Source organism: Vigna angularis, chromosome 10 (genome assembly GCF_016808095.1).
Source record: "Vigna angularis cultivar LongXiaoDou No.4 chromosome 10, ASM1680809v1, whole genome shotgun sequence".
NCBI lineage: Eukaryota > Viridiplantae > Streptophyta > Magnoliopsida > Fabales > Fabaceae > Vigna > Vigna angularis.
Genome location: NC_068979.1, coordinates 7,380,070 through 7,406,364, shown reverse-complemented (window position 1 = coordinate 7,406,364; position 26,295 = coordinate 7,380,070). Strand labels below are relative to the sequence as shown.

Sequence of the window (26,295 nt, the reverse complement as noted above, 5' to 3'; positions counted from 1 at the left end):
TTATTAATTTAAATAAAATAAATTTTATCAGAAATGGTAAAAACACGCGGTGTATCTTATACTTCTCGTGGAGAGAGTTCTCGAGAGGAGAGTTATGCGCAGGGCGAAGCTAGGAGACGACCTACAGCTTCGGCTCGGAGAAGGCGTGCAGCTCCTATTCATGATGACCCTGTTGCTGAGGATCGAGCGACTGAGGAGGATGCATATCAGGCCTATGAGGATGATGTTCATGAGGAGGCCTATGAGGGTGATGTTCAGGAGGAGGCATTTGAAGCCCCTGACCACGATGATGAGGAGGAGGAGCATGCGGATGTTGGTGACATAGAAGAGGATATCGGTGGATTTCCTAGAGGTCCACGTGATGCTTCATTGCTGACGCATTATGTTCAGCATGTTGCTTATGGTATTTCGCAAGGCCGGGTGAGTGCAGAACTTAAATTTGAATTATTAATTTGTTTTCGAATACATTTGAGAAACTCAATCCTTCAACGGATGTGATGATCCGTCAACGGATATCAACATCCGTTGAAGGGAGAACGGATGTTGACATCCGTTACTCTTTCAGCAGATGTTGATATCCGTCGACGGATCATCACATCCGTTGAAAGATTAACATAACTCTTTTCGCGTACCTGAAACGAAGCTCCCTCTACTGCTCCGATAAGCACCACCACAAACCCGAGCTCTCACCACCGCGGTTCCTTGCACCACTTGCAACGTTCCACCTGCACAGCCCACCACCACACCGACTCACACCACCACCACAATCTCGCCAAGAAGAAGAAGAAACAGATAAATGATTTTTGTGTGCAGGTTCGTGGTGTGGGGGTTCATTTCTTATAGAGGGGACAATAATTAATGAAACAGGTTAATGTTGGTGAAAATTTACTGCGAGGCAAATTTGTCATGGAGAGGTGCAGGGAGTATTGAGTGACGGTGAAGGGAGCAACTCTCCCTCGCCTGTGGTGGCATGGGCCCAATGGAGTTACGGCCCAGATACTAAAACCGGATGTTATTGGGCCTGGAGTGAACATCTTAGCAGGTTGGTCCGGTGCTATTGGGCCATTTGGGAGCGAAGACACTCGCAATACGCTGTTCAACATCATGTCCGGTACTTCCATGTCTTGCCCTCACATATATTGCGTTTGGGAGTTGCTCCCTCCACCCCCACACATCTCTTCCTCCACCTCCCCTTTACTTTTTTGCCCCTTCCTCCACCTTTCCTTTACTATTTTGCCCCTCAGTAAAATTTTATTTTTAAAATTATTGTTTTTTAATTTTATTCATTTATAACATATTTCACTGATAACCTACGTAGTTCCTTGTATGAGTAAAATATTTTTCTGCAAAGCTTGGTGATCGTGAAAAGAATTATCAAGCAATCTTTTGCTTGTTCTCGGTACAGTAGGTGGTGCAGTGCGTTTATGGTGTAGTGTCCTTGTCGTGGTTCCTCTCCAGGTACGTAGTCATAATCCTTCCTATAATCCTAAACCCTAAACCCTTCCCATACTTCCAATAATCCTTTTAATATCCAAGCCTATAATCCTTGCATGAGCCATAAAATAAAAACGAAACGAAAAAGCAACGCTGCCTCTGGACGGATGACATCCTTCAACGGATGTCAACATCCGTTTAAGGCGAAACGGATGTCGACATCCGTTTAAGGCGAAACGGATGTCGACGTCCGTTTGAGGGAGGATTTCATGTTCTGTCAGACTCTCCAGAACTGATTGTAGAGGAGCGGTGTCCTAGATTGATCTGTTTGGGAGTGTCTGCGAGAAGCGAAGCTGGCGACCACACTGACTTGGAGGTTTGCTGCCCACAATGGCAGCACACTTGCTGCTAATGACATGGTACTTCATGATTTTCATTGTTTATTCTTTTTCTTTTTCATTCATTTTATGTTATACCATCATCATTACTGGTAGAGGAAAAGTGTTTGAGTATTAGGAAATACTTGTAACTTTACAAAACTTTAAGTTCTCTTGCACATATTGGAAACCATTTCTTCAAATTGCTTGGCGGTCCGCTATGTTTTAAAATTTTAGTCGTGGTTATAGAAATTTTGGACAAGGGAAGGATGATGCAACGGCAATTGTGGTTGTGGAGACTTCTAAAACTGCAATATGGTAGTCGCAATTGTGGTTATGAACATCTGTCTAAAACTAGAATTGATTTGTGCTTTTTTTGGTGTGCCAAACTATTCCAGAAAGCGTCGTTGTGAACCATGGAAGTGTGTTATTTCATTCTACTATCTGTTTCTTCTCTCCCATTGGAAAATATCTGTCACTGTTCTTTGATTGAAACGTCTATGGTTTTACAGAAATATGAAGATGATGGTAAATATTCTATTGTAGATAGCAAGCGTTATTTTAGTTACGCACTCTACCATCATTTGCTATATATCCTTCTACATATCCTTGGTTTTGTGACTGGGTGAAGGGTAAATGCTAGAAATGGAAAAAAAAGGTCGCATTGTTATATTCTCTTAAGACTATAGCATTCATGGCCATCTGTTTTAATGGGTTACTTGTAGCGTTTATTCTAAACTGGAGTCTATTATACAGAGGCTTTCTGCTGCATTGTATAATGCTGTATATTTTTTACTCCATTTTAACTTTTGAGGATATAATTGTCATTTTAGAAGGATATAATTGGCATTTTAGAAAATTGGGGAGGTGGAGGAAGAGATGTGTGGGGGTGGAGGGAGCAACTCCCATTGCGTTTTTGTGCTCCCTCAACTACACCGTCGACCATCTCAGACTCGTGGTTAAGCATTCCGATGTCAATTGTTCCACAAAATTTGATGACCTGGGTACTTCTGATTTTCAACAATTGTTCCACAAATTCTCCTTCATTCCCTGAATATGTACACATGACATACCCAAGCCGATGATTTTCTCCTTTGTCACTGCTTTTCACGCCTCCCATTATCCTACTCTTACTCAGGTACGACTCTCTAAGAAAGGGTTAATCATAACAACTGATTCTTGGTTTATCAAGATAGTTTCTACTCTATTTCTATGCTCTACCTCTTTTGATGATGAATTTCTGGATTATTTCCGTAAGCACTTAACTCCTTCTCATGTCTTAGAAATTGTTAAAAGCCTTAACAATCCCAACTTAGGTTTCAAGTTCTATCCGTTCACCAGGGAAAAGTTGAGTATGTCTCATTCATTTTGGACTTACAATATGCTTTGAGGTCCCTTTGTCAAGCAAATCTCCACAGTTCAGCAAAATTGTTATATGATTCCATGAGGTCTGATGGGCCATTGCCTGATTATTCGCTTTTGGGATTCTTGGTTTCCTCTTTTGCACTGGCTGACAGGTTTGATGTTTCAAAGGAATTACTTGCTGAAGCTCTGTGCAAGAGCAATAGACTGCAAGAAGCACATAATCTTTTGAGACTATTGAAGCAGAGTGACATTGATCCACAATCTTTTGTCTACAATCCTGTCATTGGTGGATATTGCAAATCTGGGAACATTGATGAGACTAATGTAATTGTGGCAGAGATGGAAGAGAAGTGCAAGCCTGATAAGTTGACATTTACCATTCTTATTATTGGACATTGTATGAAAGGAAGAACACTTTAAGGAATTGATATCTTGTACAAGATGCTGGAAGCTGGTTGTATGACATTACTAGAAAGGTCATTATGACATAAAAACTTTATGGGATTGACATTACTAGAATAGATTTAGAGAATCGTTGATCTTCAATTAGTAAGATACCATACAATGGTTTTGTATAACAAAAATAAGCACTTAGATGACTGATGACTAATCCTGAATCAACAAAAAGAAATAGTTTAAATATGCTTTAAGTTGGTGGTAATTTGCTAACCTGATCTACCTCCTATGAACACTGAAAACCAAATGAATCAGTGAGGTGAATATTTATATTTGTTAATTTTAATTTATTTGCACTGTGAGTATTTAGTATTACACTAGGAACCAATCATGATAGGTATTTTAAAAATTACAATTTTTACCATATGTGACTTTTGATTGAATGTTAATGTAAAAATTCTTACACTATCGGTACATGGATTATGTACTGTTGTAATTCCTACCGTTGAATGAAGTAGATTTGACTAGAAAATTAAACATTATCAGAAGTAAACCAACAATGCATTTAATCAGTTATGTGTTTAAAGCATTCAACATTTGTATACGAGAACTTCATCATGATTGAACCTTAAAATAACCAAAGTCACAAATCTTAAGGAAAATGAAATTAAAAGCTTATATTTTGAAAATAAAGCTCATTATACGTGTCTTCCTTGCCTTTGGCCATCTAGAATGTTTGAATCGCCTGTCCTCTTTTAATCTGGGCCGCCTACTTCCTTGCAACCACTCGGTCTCCTGATATGATGCTAACCGTTCAGTCTTTGGTTGGCTCTTTTATTGAATAATCAATGAAGAGTTATCACTATGTGAGTATTTTAGAGTAGTAGAATGTGAATAAAGCGTATCTGAATTTTGACCCTGACCTTGTATTTTTAGGTGATCTCATGGACCTTAAAATGACATAAGCCCAATAAAATATAAACAGAATAAAATATTAACAAACTTATCTAAAAATCTGATTAATATCTCTAATTAGATATTCTTAATTATTCTTTGATCATTTTAATTTATGTTGGGTCTTTGGCCCAATAACAATTAAAGCGTTGGTCCAAATGGTCCAATTACGATCCAATATCCTTGAAAATCATTTGACCAGATTGACCAAAGATAAACCGATCGGTCATATTTTTTACACAATACACTTAGCAATAAAGTGTCATGTACCTTCTCAATGACCGTGCTTGTCAATTTGCATATGGTTAAATAGTATGGAGTGGCTGATGTTTGGAATTTTAATTTTTGTATCGGTTTATTCCTTATTTCTAGTGGCAGACTAAGTTGAGTGGCTACCTTCTCTTCATGCCTTCAAATATGCTTTCAATCAAATAGTGGATTTGTCCCATTTTGGTGAAGTTTGTTTATTAAATAAGTTTTTACGTTCAAAATTTTTATTGAAGTATAATTGTGTCCTTTGAAACCACTGAATGCTTCTTACAGATGTACTTATCTAGTTAAACTTTAAAAACTTGTTTCATTGCTTAAACTTTAAAAACTGAATTTGTGTGCTCTGAATCCCGTCTTCAATTATTAATACTGTGTACATGACAATTATTGCAGAATTATGAAATTAGATGTTTTTTTATTATCAATTCTATCATTAATTATTATAATATGCTTGTACAGTGATTTATATGTCACAATTACCCTTTCTTCAAATAACATAAGTTCATTTAAAATTTTAGACAATAAATCATTTATGATAACTTAACCTTAAAGTGATTGCATGAGAGAGATAATTTGAAAGAAAAGTGCTCTCTCATTGAATGGAAAGCATCATGCGATTAAATGGTCAATAGATCACAAGACAAAACCGAAAAGATTAGTAACTTTTGTATATTTACAAAAAGTAAAAAAAAAATCGAATATATATACAGAAATCTTTTTTATCTCATCAAAGACATTTTTTTTCATTGATTTTTCATATATTTTGATTTTTTTTTCACTATTTTTTTAATTTTTTTTTAACTTTTTCAAAAACCGGTACTATTGAAGTCTCCAATAAGAACGACTGAAACTATCAACACAATGAAATTTGTTTTAACTATAAAAGAAGAAGCGAACCGCGCTGAGCGACACTTTGCTTTATGATGAGATTTAGATACGAACGTGTGAGCTTTGAGAGTTTGTGAGAGAACCTTTGAGTGTTCTTGACAACTTTTGGGTGAGAGAGCTCCTAAGTTTGTGAGGACTTCTTAAGTGAAGGAACCTCTGAGTGCACGACCTTCTCTGCTTCTACGCTCTGTAAACTTATATTTTCTCGATCTTTTTCTTTTGTTCATTTTTTACTCTTGCTTTCTCTGTTTTCTTATCTATTTTTTTCTACATTTTTTCTAACTCCTATTTTTCTGTATCCCATTATACATGAAGAAAAAGAGATCACTCAACCCATTTCTTTTCGTGTTAAAGCTCCTTCAACAGAGCTTTCCTTGAGACCACCATCACCCGACCAATAGTCTCCTTACTACGATGAATTTTTTTTTGTGTTTTATTATTTTTTACTTTTTTTTTTGTATTTGGATGGTCATTTATGTTCGTATTTTTGTATAATACGTACAATGAGACAAACATTTTTGTTATTATTTTTTTTTCTTATGTTTTATTTCGGTCACTTGTGGGCAAATTTGGCCAATTTTGTACAATATGTATACCTAATTTGCTTTCGTATTTTTTATTTTTTATTATTTTTTTATGTAGATATTATCCTAAGATCTCTTAATTGGATATTTGATTGATTGTCAACCCACCAGCTCTTAACAAGTGTCAGCACAAGACAAGAATCTCGCAGGTATAGGACTTTCACTTTTTTTGTACTTTTTGCGTTTTTTTCATTTTCTCTTTTGTTTTTCCCTATCGGCCACTTGGGGTCCTTTATCATTGTAATAATTCAAAACAACACTACAAATATATATGTATATTTTATGGTTTTTATGTACATTTATAAAGGTAAAATGTATTTTTTTATGTACATGTTCGAGAATTCATATGAATTATTTTACATTTTGTTATCATCTTAGTTCATGGACTTACTCTTCTTTTTGTTATTTATTTTTATTTGATTAATTAATTTAGAAACACTGAGTTTATCACTTATGTCGAAATAATCTTTGAATAAGATACATGAAACTGCTTAATATTTTTTTAATGGTGTGAAGACACAAATGAAGCGAACAGACTCTCGCTGGGGTTCTCACGATACCCAAGGAGGAAGTATGTTCCAAGTGATTTCGCTACACAACTCCTCTAATTCTAAGTTGCACTCAACCAAAGTATGGGACTCCGCTCATGATATGTATAATGTGTGTGTGAAGGGAAAATATAATGCATAAACCACACCTATAAAATAACAAAAAAGTCCCAGATATATATAGCATGTTGTCTACCCTAAGGTTCAATATCTCGTCATGCAAGTATTTTAAATATAACAAGTAAGCAAAAACATTCACATACAATTATTTCAAAAAACACACATACAATTACTTTGAATATCAAAATAAAAAGGAAGACACACATGCAATTATTCCAAACCAAGCATAGACATACCAAAAAGAAAAGGGAGAGAAAAAATATAATGTAAAAAAACTACATCAATTTTGCATACAAAATTAAATGGTTTGACTTTATTAAAATCGTTCCGAGTGAAGTCGTCAGTCACAATTGGAATCGCGAAGGGAACGACGAAACTTTTAAAGGATAAATGAAACTTTAAAAATCAGCGTTTGGGAATCATCATCATAATTTGTTTTGGAAAACTATGAAAAAAACAAAAATAAAAATAAGACATGATCTACGGGATCAGATTTTTCAGTTTGGGAGTCGGTTACACATAAGGAAGGTATTAAAACCCTACAGTGCCTACGCAAAGGCAATTCCTTTAATTGATATGCAAAAATGATGTGGTTTTGAAAATGTCATTTTTTTTGGGAAACTCAATAAAGATTGACCTCGCTCTTATGTATTCTCATGTGAGAAATCAGGGATACGTAGTTCTTTTAAAATTCTGTTTGGATAATTGTTTGAGAAATTGTTTGGAAAATTGTTTAGAAAATTATTTGAGAATGTTCATGGATAATTTTCAATTTTTGGGAAGTGAACCCAACAAGGATTAACCTCACTCCTACATATTTCCATTTATGATAAAAAATCAAGGATTACATAATTCTGGCTCATCATCATTTAAAAAAGGTTGATATTTTTTATTTTGAAGGTTTTATTATTTTCTTTTGTATTTTTGAATTATTAAAAAAAATAATGTCACATGAACAATGAGCTACATACAAAAATAGATGCAAGATGAAATTCTTTTTGTGATTTTGAAAAGTTTTGTATTTTTTTATGATTTTTAACATAATTGATATGTTTGAGAGAAATTAAGGTGACAAAAAGAATCACACGATTATTTAAACTTATTTGTAAGAAAACTTTTTTTTTATTTAATTATCAAGCAAATATGAGACTTAACATGATAATAATTTTTTTTTATTATTATGAAAAATTGAATTATCAAACAAATCTAATACTTGACATGACAATCGAAATTATTATAAAAATTTTAATTATTAAGCAAATCTGAGATTTGACATGACAATCAAAATTATTATTATGAAACAATTTCAATTATCAAGCAAACTGAAACTTGACATGATAATCGAAAATTTTATGAGTTTTTATTCAAAAAATGATCTATAAATAAAATTGAATAATAAAAAACAGTAAAACAATTATGAAAATGTTAAATTCAAATAAAAAACTTTAACAACATAATTCAAACAAACAAAAACAAAAACAAACAAAAATGAAGAGATGAGAATCTGGATGTAGAAGGCGAAGATAGCCCGATCGAGATGCAAGTGAAAATGAAAGTTTTAAAATATGAAGATGGTGATATGGAGAGAGATAAGTGTTTGATGATTGTGGAGAATGAAGAAAGAAAATAGGAAATGAGGATAATATGGTAAGAGTGATTAAATTAAGGTGATAATAGGAAATAGTAATAGTGTGGAGGAAAAGAAATGTGTGTTGTTGAAGAGTAATAGAGTGGAGGAGGAGAGATGTGTGTGTGAAGAAAAATAGGATGGTAAGAAAGTAAAAATGTGTTGGATTATTTTGAGTCATTGGGATAAAGGTTAGAAAGTTAATTTTGAGGTGAAAACAGTAAAATAAATAGTATTTTTTATTTTTTATTTTTCTATTCTTTATTTATTAATTTGTTTTTGTGATGAACTTTATTTATCTTAACAAATTTGAGTGTTTACATAAGCTAATGAAAAAATAAATTTAATCAAAAAAATTTAATCTTTTAACTTTAAAACAATATTTTCGTACTTCTTTTATAAGTTTTGGCATACTCTATGCACCTAGGTATTTCATGTCCATGTACGGTGTTTCTCCCAAATTCCATAACCCATAAACTAGTAAGAGAGTGGGTTTAATGTATGACTCTCCTGAATTATTCTTTTCCTTTTTTCTGTTCTTGTTTGTTTTCAAGGGTAATGGAAGAAGGGTGCTGCAGACCTTAAGGCTACCAAAGAATTACTGTAGTAGGAATTGTCCATCATGAATTTCACTATACTATTCAAGTATATATCTACCCGAGACTCTGTAGTTTACTATTCAAGTAGACTGTCTTATGGTTGTAATACTGTATTTATATTGCTTTGAATTATTTTGTCTCATTTCGTTACAAAGTCTAATTACAAATTAATTAGACTTTCGGTTCTATAATACACGATAATTTTCTGGAATCTACACTAATAAAATCTATTATATTTAAATTATGTCTTTATTATCATTGTAGCATGTTGCTTCAATCATGTGACCACCACTATAACAAACGATTTTAACTACTATTAGAAACCTATTTTGTCAATGTCATGAGAAGCTTAATTATCTTCAAAAGTGTTTTCTACCCAAAAATATCTTCAAACGTGTTATTATTATTTTATTATTAAATTATATTAAAAATATTTAAAATTAAATTGGAACTATCTATTAAATTGAATCTATTTAACATTTTCTGCAAGCAAATTAAAAACACAAACAAAAACAACGTGTTGAGAGGACACGGATATACCAAATTCTCTTTCCATTTTAAAAGGTCAGTTTTGATATTTCTCATGTTTGATGAGTAAAGAAAGAAAAATGATAGGATACAGAAAGCAACTGAATAGTTATAATGGTCCGAGAGTCCCAGTAACTAGTTTTATATACTCCATTTAACACGTAATCAATTAAAGAGTATTTCCACAATTCTCATCTTTCTTCTAAATACATTATTTATCACTACATAATTTTTACTAAAAGTTATAATAGTTTATAATTGGTTTAATACATCATCTGGTCCCTAGTTTTGGGCTTTTTTCCAAAACCGTCATATCTTTTAAAAAAGTTCACTAAGGCTCCATATTTTGTTAAAAACGGTTCAAAATGGTCCTTTTGGCTTACAGCGTTAAAAACATAATGGTACAATTGCCTTCGTGATGAAAACTGAATGATGTGTACAGTTTTTTATTGTGTGACAAGGTGAGGTGAATTGAGTTGGCAAGGTGGAAATGTTAAAAAGTTGAAGTTATTTGGTAAAAGAAAAGGATTAGGGTTTCTGCAAAATCATGTGTAAAATCAGAAGCTCCAATTGCAATTTTCAAAATCAGAGTTTCAATTCTCAATTCACAAAATCATGTACAAAATCAGAAACCCTAATTGTCAATTTGCAATTCACAAAAAATCAGAAATTTTGTCTCTCTCCCAACGTTTCAGCAATCATCACCTCATCGTTGTCTTCTTCTTCACCTGAAACACCACAACCAAAAAAAACTCATTCAAAGAGGAGGAAGAAGGTTGAACAATAATTGAGAAAAAGGGTTGGTGGTAACATTGGTGGAATTCCTGGCCAACGACGAGCCTTGGAAAAGATGCAACAACACCGATGATCACGTTCGGCTTCCACGCTAACGGCTTCACATCTGGCTTACCCTTCTCACTTAATTTGGAATTTATTTATTCATAGATTGTTGGGTTAAAACCAATTTTGGTGGCTTATTTGGTGAATAACATGGTGGATCTTCAAGAGGGAAGTATTGTAACTTTTTCAAGTGGTGTAATAAAGAAAAGATTGACGAAAGAGATGGTGAAATTGTCAGAGAAAGGATAAAATTGTTAGTTGGAGCTGTGTGTGTTGTTATTGCGGTGAACATTGTGACAATGTGAGTCTGTTTAAGTTGATGTTCGTAGGTGGGTCAATGTTTACATTAAGGTCTAGGTCAATGTTTATGTTCATGTACTGTGAAGGTGAAACTCAATGTTTACGTTCAGGTGTAGGTGTTCATGTAATGTGAAGGTGAAGCTTAATGTTTACATTCAGGTGCTTATATGTAATGTTAAATTTAGTTTCCCCTTTGGTAAAAAAATGTGCAATATGGTCCCCTTTTAAATTTAAAACTGTGTACTTTGGTCCCAAATGGATAGTAACGAAAAACAAATGAAAGATATCTGGTTTAGTTTCCACCATTAGTTTCCACCTTCAATCCACCATCTCTGTCCACCTCCACTCCACCATCCACCTCCTCTCCACCATTAGTTTCCACCTCCAGTCCACCATCTTTGTCCACCTCCACTCCACCATCCACTTCCTCTCCACCAATACTTTTCACCCCCACTCCACCCTCTATTTCCACCTTAAATCCTAACCCCAAATCCAACAACAAGAACATCAAGTAGGTTAGGGTTAACAACACTTACCTCACATACGTACGTTCTTCAAATTTCACCTTCAAGGAATCATCACGCCACTATGATTACAAGACCAGTTTCACCATATTGTAAAATCCAGAAATCGCGATAGGATTCTTAGATAAGGGTAATTTGATTTAACCTATTTTGTTAAACCTAGCTGACGTCATTATTTTTTTTTTTAGAAATTACACATTCAAAGATATCATATATGACACGTATTGCAAAAACTTTACACGTCATTTAGTTTTGGCCACAATGGCAACTGCACCGTTATATTTTTAACATCGTAAGTCAAAAGGATCATTTTGAACATTTTTTAACGAAATATGAAACCTAACTGTACTTTTTTAAAACGTAAGACGACTTTGAAAAAAAAACCCCAAAACTAGAAACCAAATGTATTAAACCTTTATAATTTCACAATTTATTCAATAAGTCGTATTAATTATGTTTTATTTTCTACAAGTTCATAGCAAAAATAAGTAGTGTACTAAAAATACGAAAATATAATAAAGTATTCATTTATAATTAGTAACAAAACTCTAATAATGTGGAAACATACATGTCTTTTTTTGTTATATGATGTACTAAGTTCAAAATTCAAAATAATATTAAATTTAAGAAATATTTATAAAGTAGAATAATATTAAGAAATGAAAAAAACAATTATACATTAGAATCACATGCCAATTGAGGAAAGGAATACTCAAAAAATTATTTCTTTTGATAATAACGGGGGTTTTGCTTAAAATATTCAAAAAAATAGAGTAAAACAAAACTCTATTTTTAAGTAAAAGTATGTTTCAGATTTGAAGGTTTCCTTCTATTTTTTTTTAATATTTTAATTAACTTCACAATATTATAAAAGTTTAAAAATTGCCTTTGTTTTCGATTGTATGAAATGAAATTGGTTGCAAGGAGTATTCGTTATTGTTTAGAATTCGAAGTTTGTGACCATTTGTATAAGAAAGAGATCCGAGTTTAATAATAAGATTAAAATAAAAAAAAATCGCCAATTATATTTAGCAAATCCAAGATACACAGACACCCATGTTGTTATCAGGAAAAGAAAAAGGACACAAATAGTTTCTTATGACATATTTTCTGCACCCCATAATTTCTAGCTACACCCTTATAAATTTTAAAATGACCGTTTTATTTTTTGTAATAGCTTCCTCAATGATCAGTTCGGAAAATGTTTTAGAAAAAACTTTTTGAAATTTTCTGAACATGATCCAATAAGATACGTGGTGTATGTAGACGATGGTTCAAGTTTTAAAATAAATTTCATGTAATTTTTAGAAGGAATTTAAATTGTATTTCAGATTGTTCTAATCTAGTTTAGTATTAATATTTTCTTATATTGTAGATATTAATAACAATGATTATGAAAAAATATGTAATAGTTTTATAATTTTTTTCAAATGCAGATTATAAATTATATCTTAATTTGTTCTATATTTTTTTCATATACTATTTCCTATTTAACTAGTTAAGTATTAACTGTATTAAAAAAATCACATTAGCCTTACTTTATTCCATTTTCATAACCTTTTTCATTAGCACCAGATTATTGGTTGCATTGATTACTAAAATTTGAAAGATTACCTACTAAAACAAAGGCTACCAAATACAGATACCCTTCCAAATAATAAATTCTCTTATGAAACTCTAAAGTTAAACTCAATGAAGAAAGCTTGATTAAGTTCGAAAACAATGTGCAAACCTCCATCTTTTTATATCTTACTGGTTACACAGCTTTTCTTTTCTTACCTCATAATCCCATCATTGATTCTTTAATTAATTTACACATTTACATGACACACATTAATTAATTTCAGTTAAAGTTTGAATAATACTAAAATAACACATTTTAAGAATAAAATATTAGAAAAAGAAATTAAAAAAATAAAAAAGAAAAAGTCAAATATCCATCTCTCTTATAATTGTGACCGAAATGCTGCACAGATTGTGGAGTGTTATCATTACTCTTTTGATTGACTTTCTGTAACATCATAAGATGAAGTGAATGGAAATAACCTCATACATAATCCATCTTAGTCATAGGTTAGTATAGCTAGAGTGTTTTATCGCAAGGTTGCAGCCACTAAAATGCTAACAAATAGTTATTTAAAAAGAAAAGGAAAAAGTATGTTAAAGATGGCAATTAAAATATTCTTTTTATAATAAAATATGTTATTTGATAGAAAATTTGAAAATAAAATCTAAAAAATAATTAAATTACAAATTAAAAAAAAATTCATTAAAATATTAGAATTTAGAATTTAGAATTTCTCCGGCTTCTTTACAGTATCTCGAGTAACCAGTACACATGTAATGCATAACTGTTTTTTCTTTATCTCAAATACTAATTATGATTTCTTTAAAAAAATGATATTAAATAATAATTTTGTATATAATTCAAATTTTATTATAACCATAATATCTATTATTTAGTTTTTATTTTTCTGTGAAAGATTGAAAATAAAAATATCTTAAGAATTTCAGTAAAAATAATAGACATAGAATAAGTCAAACCTTAAAAGAGTTACCTAATAAACTAACAGTGGGTAGTATTGAATACTCATAATTGATAGTTAAGCCTTCTTAAAAGACAACAAAATAATCCATTAATTTGATAAAATTAAAATTTTCACTTAAAAGAAAGATTTCTCAGATGAAACGAAATAAATGGAAAATAATAAATTTAAACTGTTTACATTATATAAACAACCAAAAACATTTTAGTAATTTAAAGTGAAAATAAAAAGTATTTTAATAATTAAAAAAGTTGATATAAAGAGAGGGTGTAAGTTTTCATATCTAATTTAAAGACAAATACTTAATTCTGATTGATTTACCAAATTTAAAAAATTGATATTATACATTTGTATAATTGATGAGTAGGAAAATTTTGCATTAAAATGGAAATAAATTTGATTAGCAGACGTGTTTGTTTTCCAAATATACAGAGGAGTGGGTGTTGAATAGCATGCTATATTGGGTAGGAAAGAAAGATAACGTGTTGGTGTGTGTGGGATCAGAGGCAGATGGAGGTGTTTGTGTGTGTAGCTTTCACTTCTACTCCTCCATAATTATACTCGATAAAGAAAATAAAAAATAAAGAAAACGGAGATGTCATTGTTTGGTGGAACATTTTTACATTATTGAGATTCGAAATTGCCATCTTGTTCCGTTGTTTTTGTAGGTCCACAGACATGGCGGGTGATACTTCAAAATCTGGTTTTGCGCTGCAATGTTGATGCAGAAGGAGTAATTTTCTAACAACAGAGAAATGGTAAGAAATGGAATATAGTCCGTCCGTGTTTGAAGGATAAATGAAGTTGAGAAGTACAGTGATTGCAGGGGAAGGAAACTAGTTTGAGTGATAAATAAAGGGTGGTGCCCCACGAATAGGGCAGTCCAAAATCTACTGTCCCATAAAAATCCAAATCAACACTTCAAATTTAAGAATGATGATGGCAACCATTTCGCCACCATCATTCTTTCTGCACTTTCAAAACGCTATAGCTTTTCAAACTACTTCTCTGCGTTTTTTGCTTCTTTTCTTCACGATCTTCATGCCTCTCAACCAATCCACTACCATACCCACACCCATTACATTAATTATGGTACGGCTAACAATACAAAAGTAAAGTAAAATCCAATCAACAAGGTAAAACAAACACTTCAATATCAAAGTCACCTAATCAGTTACAAAGCCTAACACCTACACCACTCAATACAAGGAAAACAATATACACTAAACCGGCTCCCGTCGAACCGCCTCTAAAGTTTGCCCTACCTTCTCTAATCTCTCTCTCTCTCTCTCTCTCTCTCTCTCTCTCTACCTAGTTCTTTCTCTCTCTCTTTTTTTTTTCTTTTTTAAAATTAATAAAGTTAAATCAAAATTTGGGAACGGGAGCAGGGGTAAAACCATTTTCAATCTCAGTCATCATCTCCTTCTTCTGCCGCATCTCCAGTACTTTACGATGATGGTTTGAGTGCAATTCGCTGGAGAATGTTGGGCTGCAAGCGGGCCTATATTCGGGTAAGAGCCGTCCCGACTTGAACCGTACCCCGCATGCGTTACAGAGTGTTTTTGGGCCGAGGGGCCCGGTTCGCCACTGAGGGGTTTTCTGCACGCCGCAGTGACTACACCGTCGCGGCGCCAGAGTGCCCGCACTGTCGGAAGAGTGTTTTTTCTTCGGTTTATTTGGTTTGGGCTCGGAGCTGACGTGGTCGAGGCTACGGGGGAAGTTGGTGTAAATTAGCAAGGGGCTGGAGGGGGAGGAGGAGGAAGACGATGAAGTGGTGGTGGTGGAGCTCGAGGAAGATTCTGTGAAGGAAGGGGAACCGAGTGGCCAAACACGAACACCGTTCCTGCTTCGCTTGCTTCTCGCCTTGGTCTGAACCGGTGTTTTGAAGGTGAAAATCGGGTTTTCCGGTTCTGGCTTCGGCTCTTTCGCCGCATGGCCCGTTGGGTTGGCCTCCGTTACGGTGGGGAGCACCGCAGAGAATTCCGAGAAGGAATCCTCCACGAAATGAGACAACCATTCGAAGTCCGCCACGTCATCCGCCTGTAAAAATTCCAACTTTCGTCAACCACCGAGACAAAACAAACAAACTGTGGAAGAAATAAAATTGAGAAGAGGAAAAAAATACCAGAACGCTAAGCTCGGTGGTGGGCACAGAGGAATAATCGGCTTTGAAAGCATAGGGCTCTTGGCTTGGGTTTTCTTTCTGAAGGGATAGAGAAACCGAGTCTTGTTGTTCCTTGTGCTGTTGTTCTGGTTCTTCATCCACGTGCGAGAAGTCAAGGAGGTCGTCGACGAAAAAGTCGTCGCAAGTGGTTCCGTTTTGCACACTGAACTCCTCCATGAAAGTTTCTGGACTGAGTTGTACCATCATTTCTTTCCTCAAATTGCTTTTCAAAGCTGCCTCCATGCACTCCATGTCTGTTTCAGTTTAACAACAAAATAAAAAACATAGCCTAATATAAGAAAAAGAACATAGAGTTTAAGAAACACTCCGAACATTATCTGTCTCGAAGAATTGAGGAAAAAAATATGAAATGGAAGAAAGAGATATTAAATAATGAATACCTGAGAAAGATGAGAGATAGGAGAAAAGGAATAAAGAGGGGAGAGACGTAATGAGGTTGGGAGGAGAAGAGAGGTGGAAGAAGAAGGCAAGGGATGAAATTGAAAAGGTTGAGGATAGGGAGTTTGGTAAAGCATTGAATGAGGGATAAAAGCGTCCCTGTATTATTACCAAAAGCGCCCGTTTCTTTCTCACTCTCCACTGCTTCTCTTATTTACTTTTTCCTTCTTTAAAGTATTTATACGTTTTAAATACGTTTGTATTTTGTATACACATAACGTACATACGTGGTCATAAATAAATAAATGAGAGATACCAGTATGTAACAGCAATGAAAGAACTGAGAGAAGTTTGGTGTATAGCATGTAATAGAACCAAAATTCGTGAAGACCTACGAAATCACAAAATGATCCTTCTCTTTTTAACTTATTGTTTTCCTCTGTGGTAGAAAACGTGAATATAAATTAACCTAAATACCTGCCTTAAGTGGCTTCGTCTATGCTTTGATTGCTTATCGCCGCTCATTTTGCATTTGGCTGTTTTCCATCTAACGTTACTTTTCCCGCTCTCTGTTTTCTAATTATCGGTTGGCAAAAATAACTCCATAAAAGGCTAAAGGCCAAAGCACATTCACACCCTAATCTTATTTCAAAACACACGTGAACTTTTCCTTTAGCTTTTACATATTTTTTCATAAGGCTCAGGTTAATTGAAACCATGTCAGAGTTATGACCTATACCCTTAATACAATTTTCGTCTTGCCCGTGAAATACATTTATTTATTTATCTATACACTAATACGTATGTATTCGTATCAGGCTAGTTAAGAAATATATTCTTTCACCAATTAAACCACACCGTTTTTTTGCTTTAAAATTAACCCGCTTACGTTTAAAGAGTTTAAGGTTTGAAATTTGAATTGGAAGGTAGAATAATTGTGTCAACAAGCATATAAATGTTCCGACAATGACTGTATTTACTTCACATGATTATTGGTTAAAACAATGAAATTCTTATTTCTAGGATTAGGATTATTGGTGCATCTTCCTTTTATTACTATTACTATTATATTTGATTTTTTTTATAACGTATAATTTTTTATATTAAATAGTCACAATAAATGATGAAATATTAAATATTTTATACATATTTCAAATTAAATGTATTATTTTATTTAATTCCCCTTTCTAAAATATTTAGAAATTAATTAGAAGGATAACATTATTCTAATTCAATGTCTGATAAATAAAATTGATTTCAAAATGACATCCTTCGACCTTACGCTAGTTTACATCTTTTCTTATTTTCTTATCGGAAAGAAAAGACAATTCAAACTGAAAACCAATTAGATGAGAGAGTAATCCTTAATGTAAAATAATTATAGAGAATATATAGAGAAGAGTGCAAGAATAGTTTAATGAAAAAATTTATTAGTGATTGAATTTTTTAATATATGTGAAAAAGGTTTTAATAAGAGATAAGAGGAGGATGGTATTTGAGGTATTTATTTGAAAGGATTATTTGATAAATTAAGTAAAAGTGAAGTGGTTGAAATTCCGAGAGTAGCCTTGATGATGATGATAGAGTTTGGGTTTGGATTTGGGACATGGCATGACTTAGAAGCAAAGTGAGTGAAAAAAAGTGAGCCCAGCAATGACACCAAATCAGCTTTTGTCTCTCAGTAACACTACTGACATTATTCCTCACCCCCATCCTAATTTAATCCATAATAATCACACTCTCATGCCTAAATATTCATTCATTCATCATCATTAAATATTTTAATTAGCTTCACTAATTAAATCATAGAATAAATCCATTCCAACTTTTTATACTACTCTCATCTCACCACTCATATTTCATACCCAAACTAACTAAAATTCGTCTCAAAAACTACACATTTTAGTAAAAAAAATTCTCTGCTTCTTTTATCTATGTACTTTAAAACATAATACGGATCAAGAATATAATTAATATTCTTCCTTTATTAAAATTCTGTTGAACTTTTATTGTAACGTTATTATTTATTTTTTATCATTTGTGATTAATATTAAAATTTTATAGCTAAATTAAATAAAGGGAAATTAATAAAATATTAATATTAGTCTGACGTTTATTGATAAATTAATACTCTTCTATCATTTCATGCCTATAAATATATAACGAACTACATCCAAATAGACGCGCCCACAAATACACATTCATTTATTATAATATTAATAACATCTGTCAGAATTTTATGAAAAAATACGCGTTTGAATTAAATTAAATTTTTAAATAATTAAATTCAATATTATTATAATAATTAACATCACAGTATTGACATTTTTATCACGGATGGATTGGGCATGTATAGTGCCTACGCGCAATCTGATTTAAAAAAAAATTCATTGTCCGTTTAAAAAATATCAACCCGCGAATACTTGTAAATACCCGTAGATATTCGCAAATATTTAAGAATATATATTTTTATAAATTATTAAAATAAAATTTAAATAAAATTATAAAAAATATAATAAAAATTAAATTAAATATACATTAAAATTTAATTTTAATTAAATTTAACCTTATAAAATATAAATTAATGTTAATTTTGATTAAATTTAACTTAATAAAATATAAATTAATGTTAATTTTGATTAAATTTAACTTAATAAAATATAAATTTAATTTTTATTTTTATCTTTTGCGCAGATATCCACAGGTACGGATAGTATAATACCTGCACTCTGCCCGTTTATAAGCGGGTATTAAAATATCTACTATCTGCTACCTGCGGATAGTAAATATCCACGAATACCAACTATTCGTCACAGATTTTATCCATTGATACTCGTGAGTAGAGATTTTTTTATCATCCTTAAATGGACCAGAAAAAAGAGAAAAAGAAAAAAAAATGTTAGAGAACAGGTAAATAGTGAAAAGATAAAGAAAAATCTAAAATAATTAAAAAACTTAGAAATAAAAAAATAGAAAAACAAATGAGCCAACTACAAGAAGGATTAAAGTCACAACATAATATAAAGAATTTTAAAAAAAATCTTAAAATCGACATTTTTTTAATATTATAAACACTCAAATAATCAATAAAATTGTAACGGTTTCTTAAATTCTGTATTTAAACAGCCTATTTTCCCATAAATATTTTAAGGTATTAAAAGTTAAAATTAAAATTTGTCATCCTAACACAATACTAAAGTCAAATTTTGAGTAACTTGGTTTTTAAAACCTCTATAGTTGTTTATTTATTTTCATGAATTTGGTTAGAATGCATTGATTGTAATTTAATGAAAATTATTATTATTATTATTATTATTATAATATAGGTGGTCAATTATTTGAAAGCACTAACATAATTGACGTAAAAATTTACAATCAAACTTGATTATCATAATTGTACATAGAAAATAAAGAAAATATAATTATTTTAAATAACTCTATAAAAACTGAAACACAGGCATAACTAAAATCAAAGGAACTAATATTAAGTTTAGGTTAAAGGTAAAAAAAATAAAAGAAAATGGTAAATATATTTTATCAATTAACAGAAAAATAAATTATTTAGGTTTCCACTCTTACGTTGTTTTCAGCTGACCCACACAGCCAAAGTCGTTTTATATGTACGTGTATTGCTATGATTCAGCATCGAACTGATAACTGACTTTCTCCACCAATATGCGACTTCGAGGTCACCCTTTTTAGGTTTTTTCTTTTTCTTTTTTTACGTTGTCTAATCAACCTCTTAAAGTTTTATATTAGTTTTCATGTTATTATTCTGTTATTTCATATTAGTTTTCTTGTTACAAAAGCCATACTTTTTTCATGGTTAGGTTTTAGTTTAATGAATTTTTCGCTAAACTAAAATTTTAATAATTTTTTTTATCAAATATATAAATTTAAAAAATTCAATGTTCGTTGTATTTTACAATTAAAACAAGTAACTAAAGGCCTTGAACAATAATTATTTTTACGAAACACTCATATGACGTTATTATGGACAAAAGAGAAAAGAAATACAAATATCTTCAGAAATTTCTCCAAAAAAATATTTAGAAATATTACTTCAGCAATGTCCTAATATATGTTTCAGAGACTTTTTGTTTCCATCAGAATATTTTAGGAAAAAGGAGAGACATGAATTGTTTTTAGTATTATATTGTTTGTTATTCTCTACAACAAAATAGGCATAAAGGTGTTTATATGTATATATAATTGTTAGATATATTGTGATATATATTTTACGATATTTATTGTGTTGTAAGTATTTTGATTGCACCTTTAAGATATTATTATGTACATTTAAGTATGCACATATTGATGAATGTTGTATGTAGATCACGTCATGATTTAGTGTGTTTAAAAGAGTTTGGTGAGGTATTTCTCATATTATATTATGTAATATTAAATAAAATATATTAAAAAATATTATAAATTTACGGATGATATAATAAAATAGATGAAGACATATTTATGTAGTAATAAATATACAAGTAATCATTTTGAAATAAGAATTTCAAAACGTACAATGATACCTCCCTGAGGAATTTACGAATTTGGTAGCGTAACATTGCAAGAATGAACAGTAAAGAAAATAAGATGGAGTTAATCATAGGAAGGTGTGGCCGGTAGTTTGTACACAAAGGCAGAAAGCGATAAAGAAAAACCAAAATACGGAACTTTGTGGAGTTTCCAACAAAAAGGCTTTTTCCTGAGAAGTATACACCAAGAAAAGTTACGACACCTATTTATTACTGTTAAGGAACCTCACTCAATGTCATATGTTCGTAAACTTATCTACAAAATTTAACTTTTTTAATATTGATTTAATAATCACTTTAGTACAATAATTATTAAAGTATTTTAATTTTAATAGATGGAAAAATAAATTATTATTTTGTTGTAATAAAACGGATAGAAAATCTTGATCTGTCTTTCTAACGAGTTATCAGTGAGTGAGTTGACGTGTTGGTCCAACATTTTTTAAATTTATTTATATATAGATATTAAAAATAAATGTAATTATATAAATACTTTTTAAACTTTTAATTGATTAATTAATATTTTTAATCAAATATTAAAATAATTATTAATTGATACTTAATTTTTAAGTGTTAATGATTTAAACTATAATATTATTATATAACATAATATATATATAATATAAAAACTTTAATCATTTACATTAATTTTTATTTTTATTTTTAACATAAAAGAGAAAAGTCAATAGATCATCTCATCCCCTGCTGCCTTTAGCCTCCTAGTTTGTTGGGCAAAACGAGAAGAACCTAAGGGAGTTGGTAGGTTGAAAACTCAAACATAATATGTCAAATTTTAATGAAATGATGGATCGATCTATATAATCAAGACTCACTTTGTCACCGTACTATTTACTCTTTAATACGTATTATATGTTTTGTAATATTATTTATTTACCTCACATAATACTAAAAAAAAACTTTTATAACGTATCTTATTTTAGACTTTTAATATTTATTAAAAGTATGACGTCAAATTTATGTATATTATTTATAAAGATACATCAATTAATGTTTGTTGCATTTATGATATAGTTTGTCATAGGAATAATAAACGTCAAATTATGATTTTTTTGTCAATATTTATTTTTACTGAAACCGTTGAAAATTAATATTCAATACAAGAACACAACAAAAACTTCTAAAATTTTAAGTAGTATGAATATCTAAAATAAAAATTTAAAATATATAAAAGTGGGTAAAAAATACTAATAAAAAAGAAACATACCTTAAATTACGGAATTTTGAAAATTGTAAGAAAACAAAAACCTTAAATGATGACTGACGCACCTTCGTTACCCCATTTTCGAGCATCTTTATTTGAGGTTTATAGCATAAGTTATGACAATTTGAAGTTTACAAAACTCAAGGTTAAACTAAAAACGCAAAAACACAACCTTTAAGACACACAACAATGACTAGTGAATGAAAATACCGACTTTAATAAGAAATGTAATCGAGGAGAATGAAAACTTTAGTCCAAACGAATACCACAATGACAAGATGAAGTGAAATAGGTTGAAGAACCTGTTCCTACAAGTTTAGCGTCATTGCTACTCTTTGGTGCAAAGTTTCGTACAGACGTGAAAAAGAAAGATGAAGAAGTTGATGTTATTTTTGAAATTTTAAAAGAAAAATTGATATCAGACATACAATAAACGTCAATTTATAATTTAACGTCAGTCATAGAGCCAACAAACATTAAATGATATCAGATTTAGGATAATCTAACATCCTTTAATGTTTGTTGGCCGTCGACATTAAATTTACAAAAATCTCATCACACATTTTTAAAGTTGAAATTTACTGCTTGATAGGTGGATATGAAGACATTATAAACTTTTTTTTGCACTAATATTAATTAATTACTGTCTTATTTATTTTAACTAATGTTAATCGAATTTTATATATGTTAACTAGTTTAGTTAACTGTGTATAAGAAAGTGGTCAGTCACCTTCTCTCATGATATACATTATCTGGATTCATAAGATATTTTGGTCCATGATCAAGAACAATACGAAGAATCAAAAAATTAATATTAGAACAATCAATCAAGAAGTTAACATCATGATTAACGTACTCTAAATATCCCTACTCCAGCCTAGGCCTAACTTATCTAGTATAGGCATACTCAAATAAAAACACATGAAAATATTATAGAACTGACACATTGTTTAAAAGTTAAAACTAATTTATTTTTATTATTACATTTTATTACGTATACGGTAGTTGATTTGAGTTTTAGAGTATCTTATCAGACACCTTTCATCACATAAATTGAACCCATTAAATTTATATTTATCTTGATCCAAAAGAGAAGCAGGTGTTGTAGGAACATCTCGACTCTTCATAAAAACAAATTGAATTTTACACATGTGAACGGAAAGCATTATAAGCAAATAAACTCTTTGGTTGAACAAACGTACGAGATTGTTAGTAACTTCATCTTCCACAATGCGTGAAGTAATAGAAATTGATTATCATGCATTCAATGAAAAATGTTAAACTAAACCAATTCATTTTACTTTGAGTAATCTAACATTTTGATTTATTCCCTGTCGTCCTAAAACCAGCTCAGTATAAAATAGTAATTAATAATACAATTAGACGGTTAAGTATTCATCTTGGCTGGCTTTATGAGTTACTTATTAGCTTCCATTTGGTTTGTTATTTAAACTGCCATTCCTGAATAGTGTTACCTAGATCTATTTACTTTCTATCAATTCAATTGGTTGAATAAACACATTTTGTTTCGCTCCTTCGCTTCATTCTCTTTTTCTCCAATTTATGAATTATAATATATCTAATACGACCATTCATATAAAATGAAATGGGTAAACAAAAAGTAAAATGAAAAAAAAAATGTATGCTTATGTGTGACATGTATTCACACAATTCCTAATTGCTAACCACCTAACCTTAATCTTATCCTTGCCTAACTTTACAAGTCTTTTAACTTTTTTATAAAAAGTTCATTATCGTTCTAACATTTTTTTTTAACTCTCCCAAATTGAGTTTTCATCACTTTCTTAATATCACTATAGTTGCAATACTGTTAACTAAATAATAGTTTGTTTATATACATGTATATTTTTTAACAATGAAATGAATATCTGAAGTAAAGGTTATATTTGGTTATAAAGAAAGTAAAAGTGAATGTGGTCCCGTGCATATACTAGATTTAAATCGCTCTTCTGAGTGAAAAGACTTTGGATGCCGGATAGTTATTTGTCGTTTGAGTATGGTAACCAAACAAATTTAATGAAAGGTGAGACTCCTTAATATTGTCACCATATATCAGGACGTGTTTCATTTCCAACAACTTAAAGAAATAACATAAGTGGGAAACTCATGAATCGGTCATAGAAAAGAAAGCAAGACTACTGATATAATGTATTAAGTTAAGCTATATACACTCATGACTAAGGTTGGGATGTGGTGTTTTAAACAAACTTTAACTTCTACCCAGAATAAAGATTCTATGATTTTGTCTCATATATACATATATCATCTGCAGTATTTACGTTTCATAATAAAAATAAGGCTTAAACCGTCCCTTGATCCTAATTTTTGTATCAAAATCTCAGTTCGGTTCTCATTTTTTCAACTGTCTTAATTGAGTCTATATATTTGTAAAATATCTCAATTGAGTCCAAATATTTATAAAATTGAGCCAATTTTGCCTTAACCATTAAGTTGTTACAAATGACGTTAAAATGTGCTGAGGTGGATATGCTGAGATGGATATTTTATTAAAAATAATATGCTGCCAGTGACGTGGAATTTAATAAATTAAAAAAAATTAGAAAAATTATATCATTTGGAAGCTCTTTGTTTCTTGTGGGTGAATGAAGGCAAACCTTGCTCTCTTTCTCGATAAACTACCAGTTGTCTCCATCACCACTAATCTCCACACCGCGTTCCTCTTATTTTTATCACTTCTTCTTTTTCTTTTTCATTACTGTTTCATAGAACTCAAGTAGGAATGCATAGCCATATTGAAAGCATATTTTCATTTAATTTTTTTTTCTGTTTTATCCTGTTTTTCTGCCACAGGGAAGCCGGCCTTACTCAGAAATGTTTTGACACAGTTACTCATCATCGGCCTTCTCATCGTCACCGTAAGGTTTGCTTACGTCATCACCCTCGCTGGAGAGTCCTGCACCCTCGACGACTTCTGGTTCTTCTCCTCGGAGGTTCGCTCCGCCTCCGTCGCCGCGACGGCACTTGAGCACTACGCCAGCAAGGATTGGATCAACAACGTTCGGTTTTACTTGTCTATGTTCCAGGAAATCCGCAAGTCCATCCCAAGCCTGAGAACTCCACGGTCATCCATCACCGCAACCTTTATGGCTGCTCCGTTTGAAGCAACCACCCACAGCCACTCCGAACCAGGACCTTAAAACGCATAAAAACCCAAAATTTCTCAAAATATAACCCTCAATTCCAGAGACGAATCTCGTATCGCACCCACCAACCTTAATCGAACCACAAGAACGTGGGAAACCCAATTTCAAATGGAATGAAACCCTACATCTAAAGTTGCAGAAGAAATCAGATGATCGAATAGAAAAACCCCCAAATCTTCAGAACAACTGAAACCCTAATCGTAATCTTAGAAGAGGAAACCGAAACCCTAATCGCAATCTTAGAAGAGGAAGAGGATTACGCCCTGAATCAAAACCTGCAGAACAGGAAATCAAAATCATCCACCCAAAATGTCTCGCCGCACCACAAGAAAGGAGGAACTCTACCAGGCCCAGCGAAAGAAAGGACGCCTCCCTGAGTCGCGTCATCGCCTCCCTGAGTAGCACCATCTCCTCCCTGCAACTTTTAAACAGAACCAGCAAAAAAAAAAGGGAAAGAAGAAGAACGTTCAACACGTAATAAAATATTTTGACGTATTAATTTTTTTTAATTTATTAAATTCCATGTCATCACTGCTAGTATATTAATTTTAATAAAATATCCAGCTCAGCATATCCACCTCAGCACAGTTTAACGCCGTTTGTGACAACTTAACGGTTAGAGAAAAATTGTCTCAATTTTACAAATATTTGAACTCGATTGAGATATTTTACAAATATATAAACTCAATTGAGACATTTAAAAAAATGAGGATCGAACTGAAATTTCCATACAAAAATTAGGACCGAGAATTTAACCCTAAAAATAAATATGATGCACTCAATTTTTCTCATTCCCGTGGTTCACAATGAAAAGCACAGTTCAGCAAGACAGGCTGTCCGAGGCACAGAAATCACATCAAACAGTATTAAGTAATAAAAAAAAGAGC

The 26,295-nt window shown here is 31.5% G+C and overlaps 2 protein-coding genes across 2 annotated transcripts; one reads left to right on the top strand and one right to left on the bottom strand.

Annotated features, from left to right (window-relative positions):
- The first annotated feature begins 3,123 nt into the window (after positions 1 to 3,123).
- LOC108334812 (pentatricopeptide repeat-containing protein At2g06000-like) lies at positions 3,124 to 3,731 on the top strand. Its single transcript, XM_052869552.1, has one exon. The coding sequence runs from the start codon at positions 3,255 to 3,257 to the stop codon at positions 3,594 to 3,596; it is 342 nt and encodes a 113-aa protein (XP_052725512.1). The 5' UTR covers positions 3,124 to 3,254; the 3' UTR covers positions 3,597 to 3,731.
- Positions 3,732 to 14,481: 10,750 nt separating this feature from the next.
- Positions 14,482 to 16,615, bottom strand: LOC108335072 (GATA transcription factor 5). The gene is made up of 3 exons (XM_052869551.1): positions 16,462 to 16,615; positions 16,026 to 16,327; positions 14,482 to 15,940 (listed from the first exon to the last, which is right to left on the bottom strand). Exons 1-3 carry the CDS (start codon positions 16,598 to 16,600, stop codon positions 15,266 to 15,268), a joined length of 1,116 nt encoding a protein of 371 aa, XP_052725511.1. The 5' UTR covers positions 16,601 to 16,615; the 3' UTR covers positions 14,482 to 15,265.
- Between the last annotated feature and the right edge of the window lie 9,680 nt (positions 16,616 to 26,295).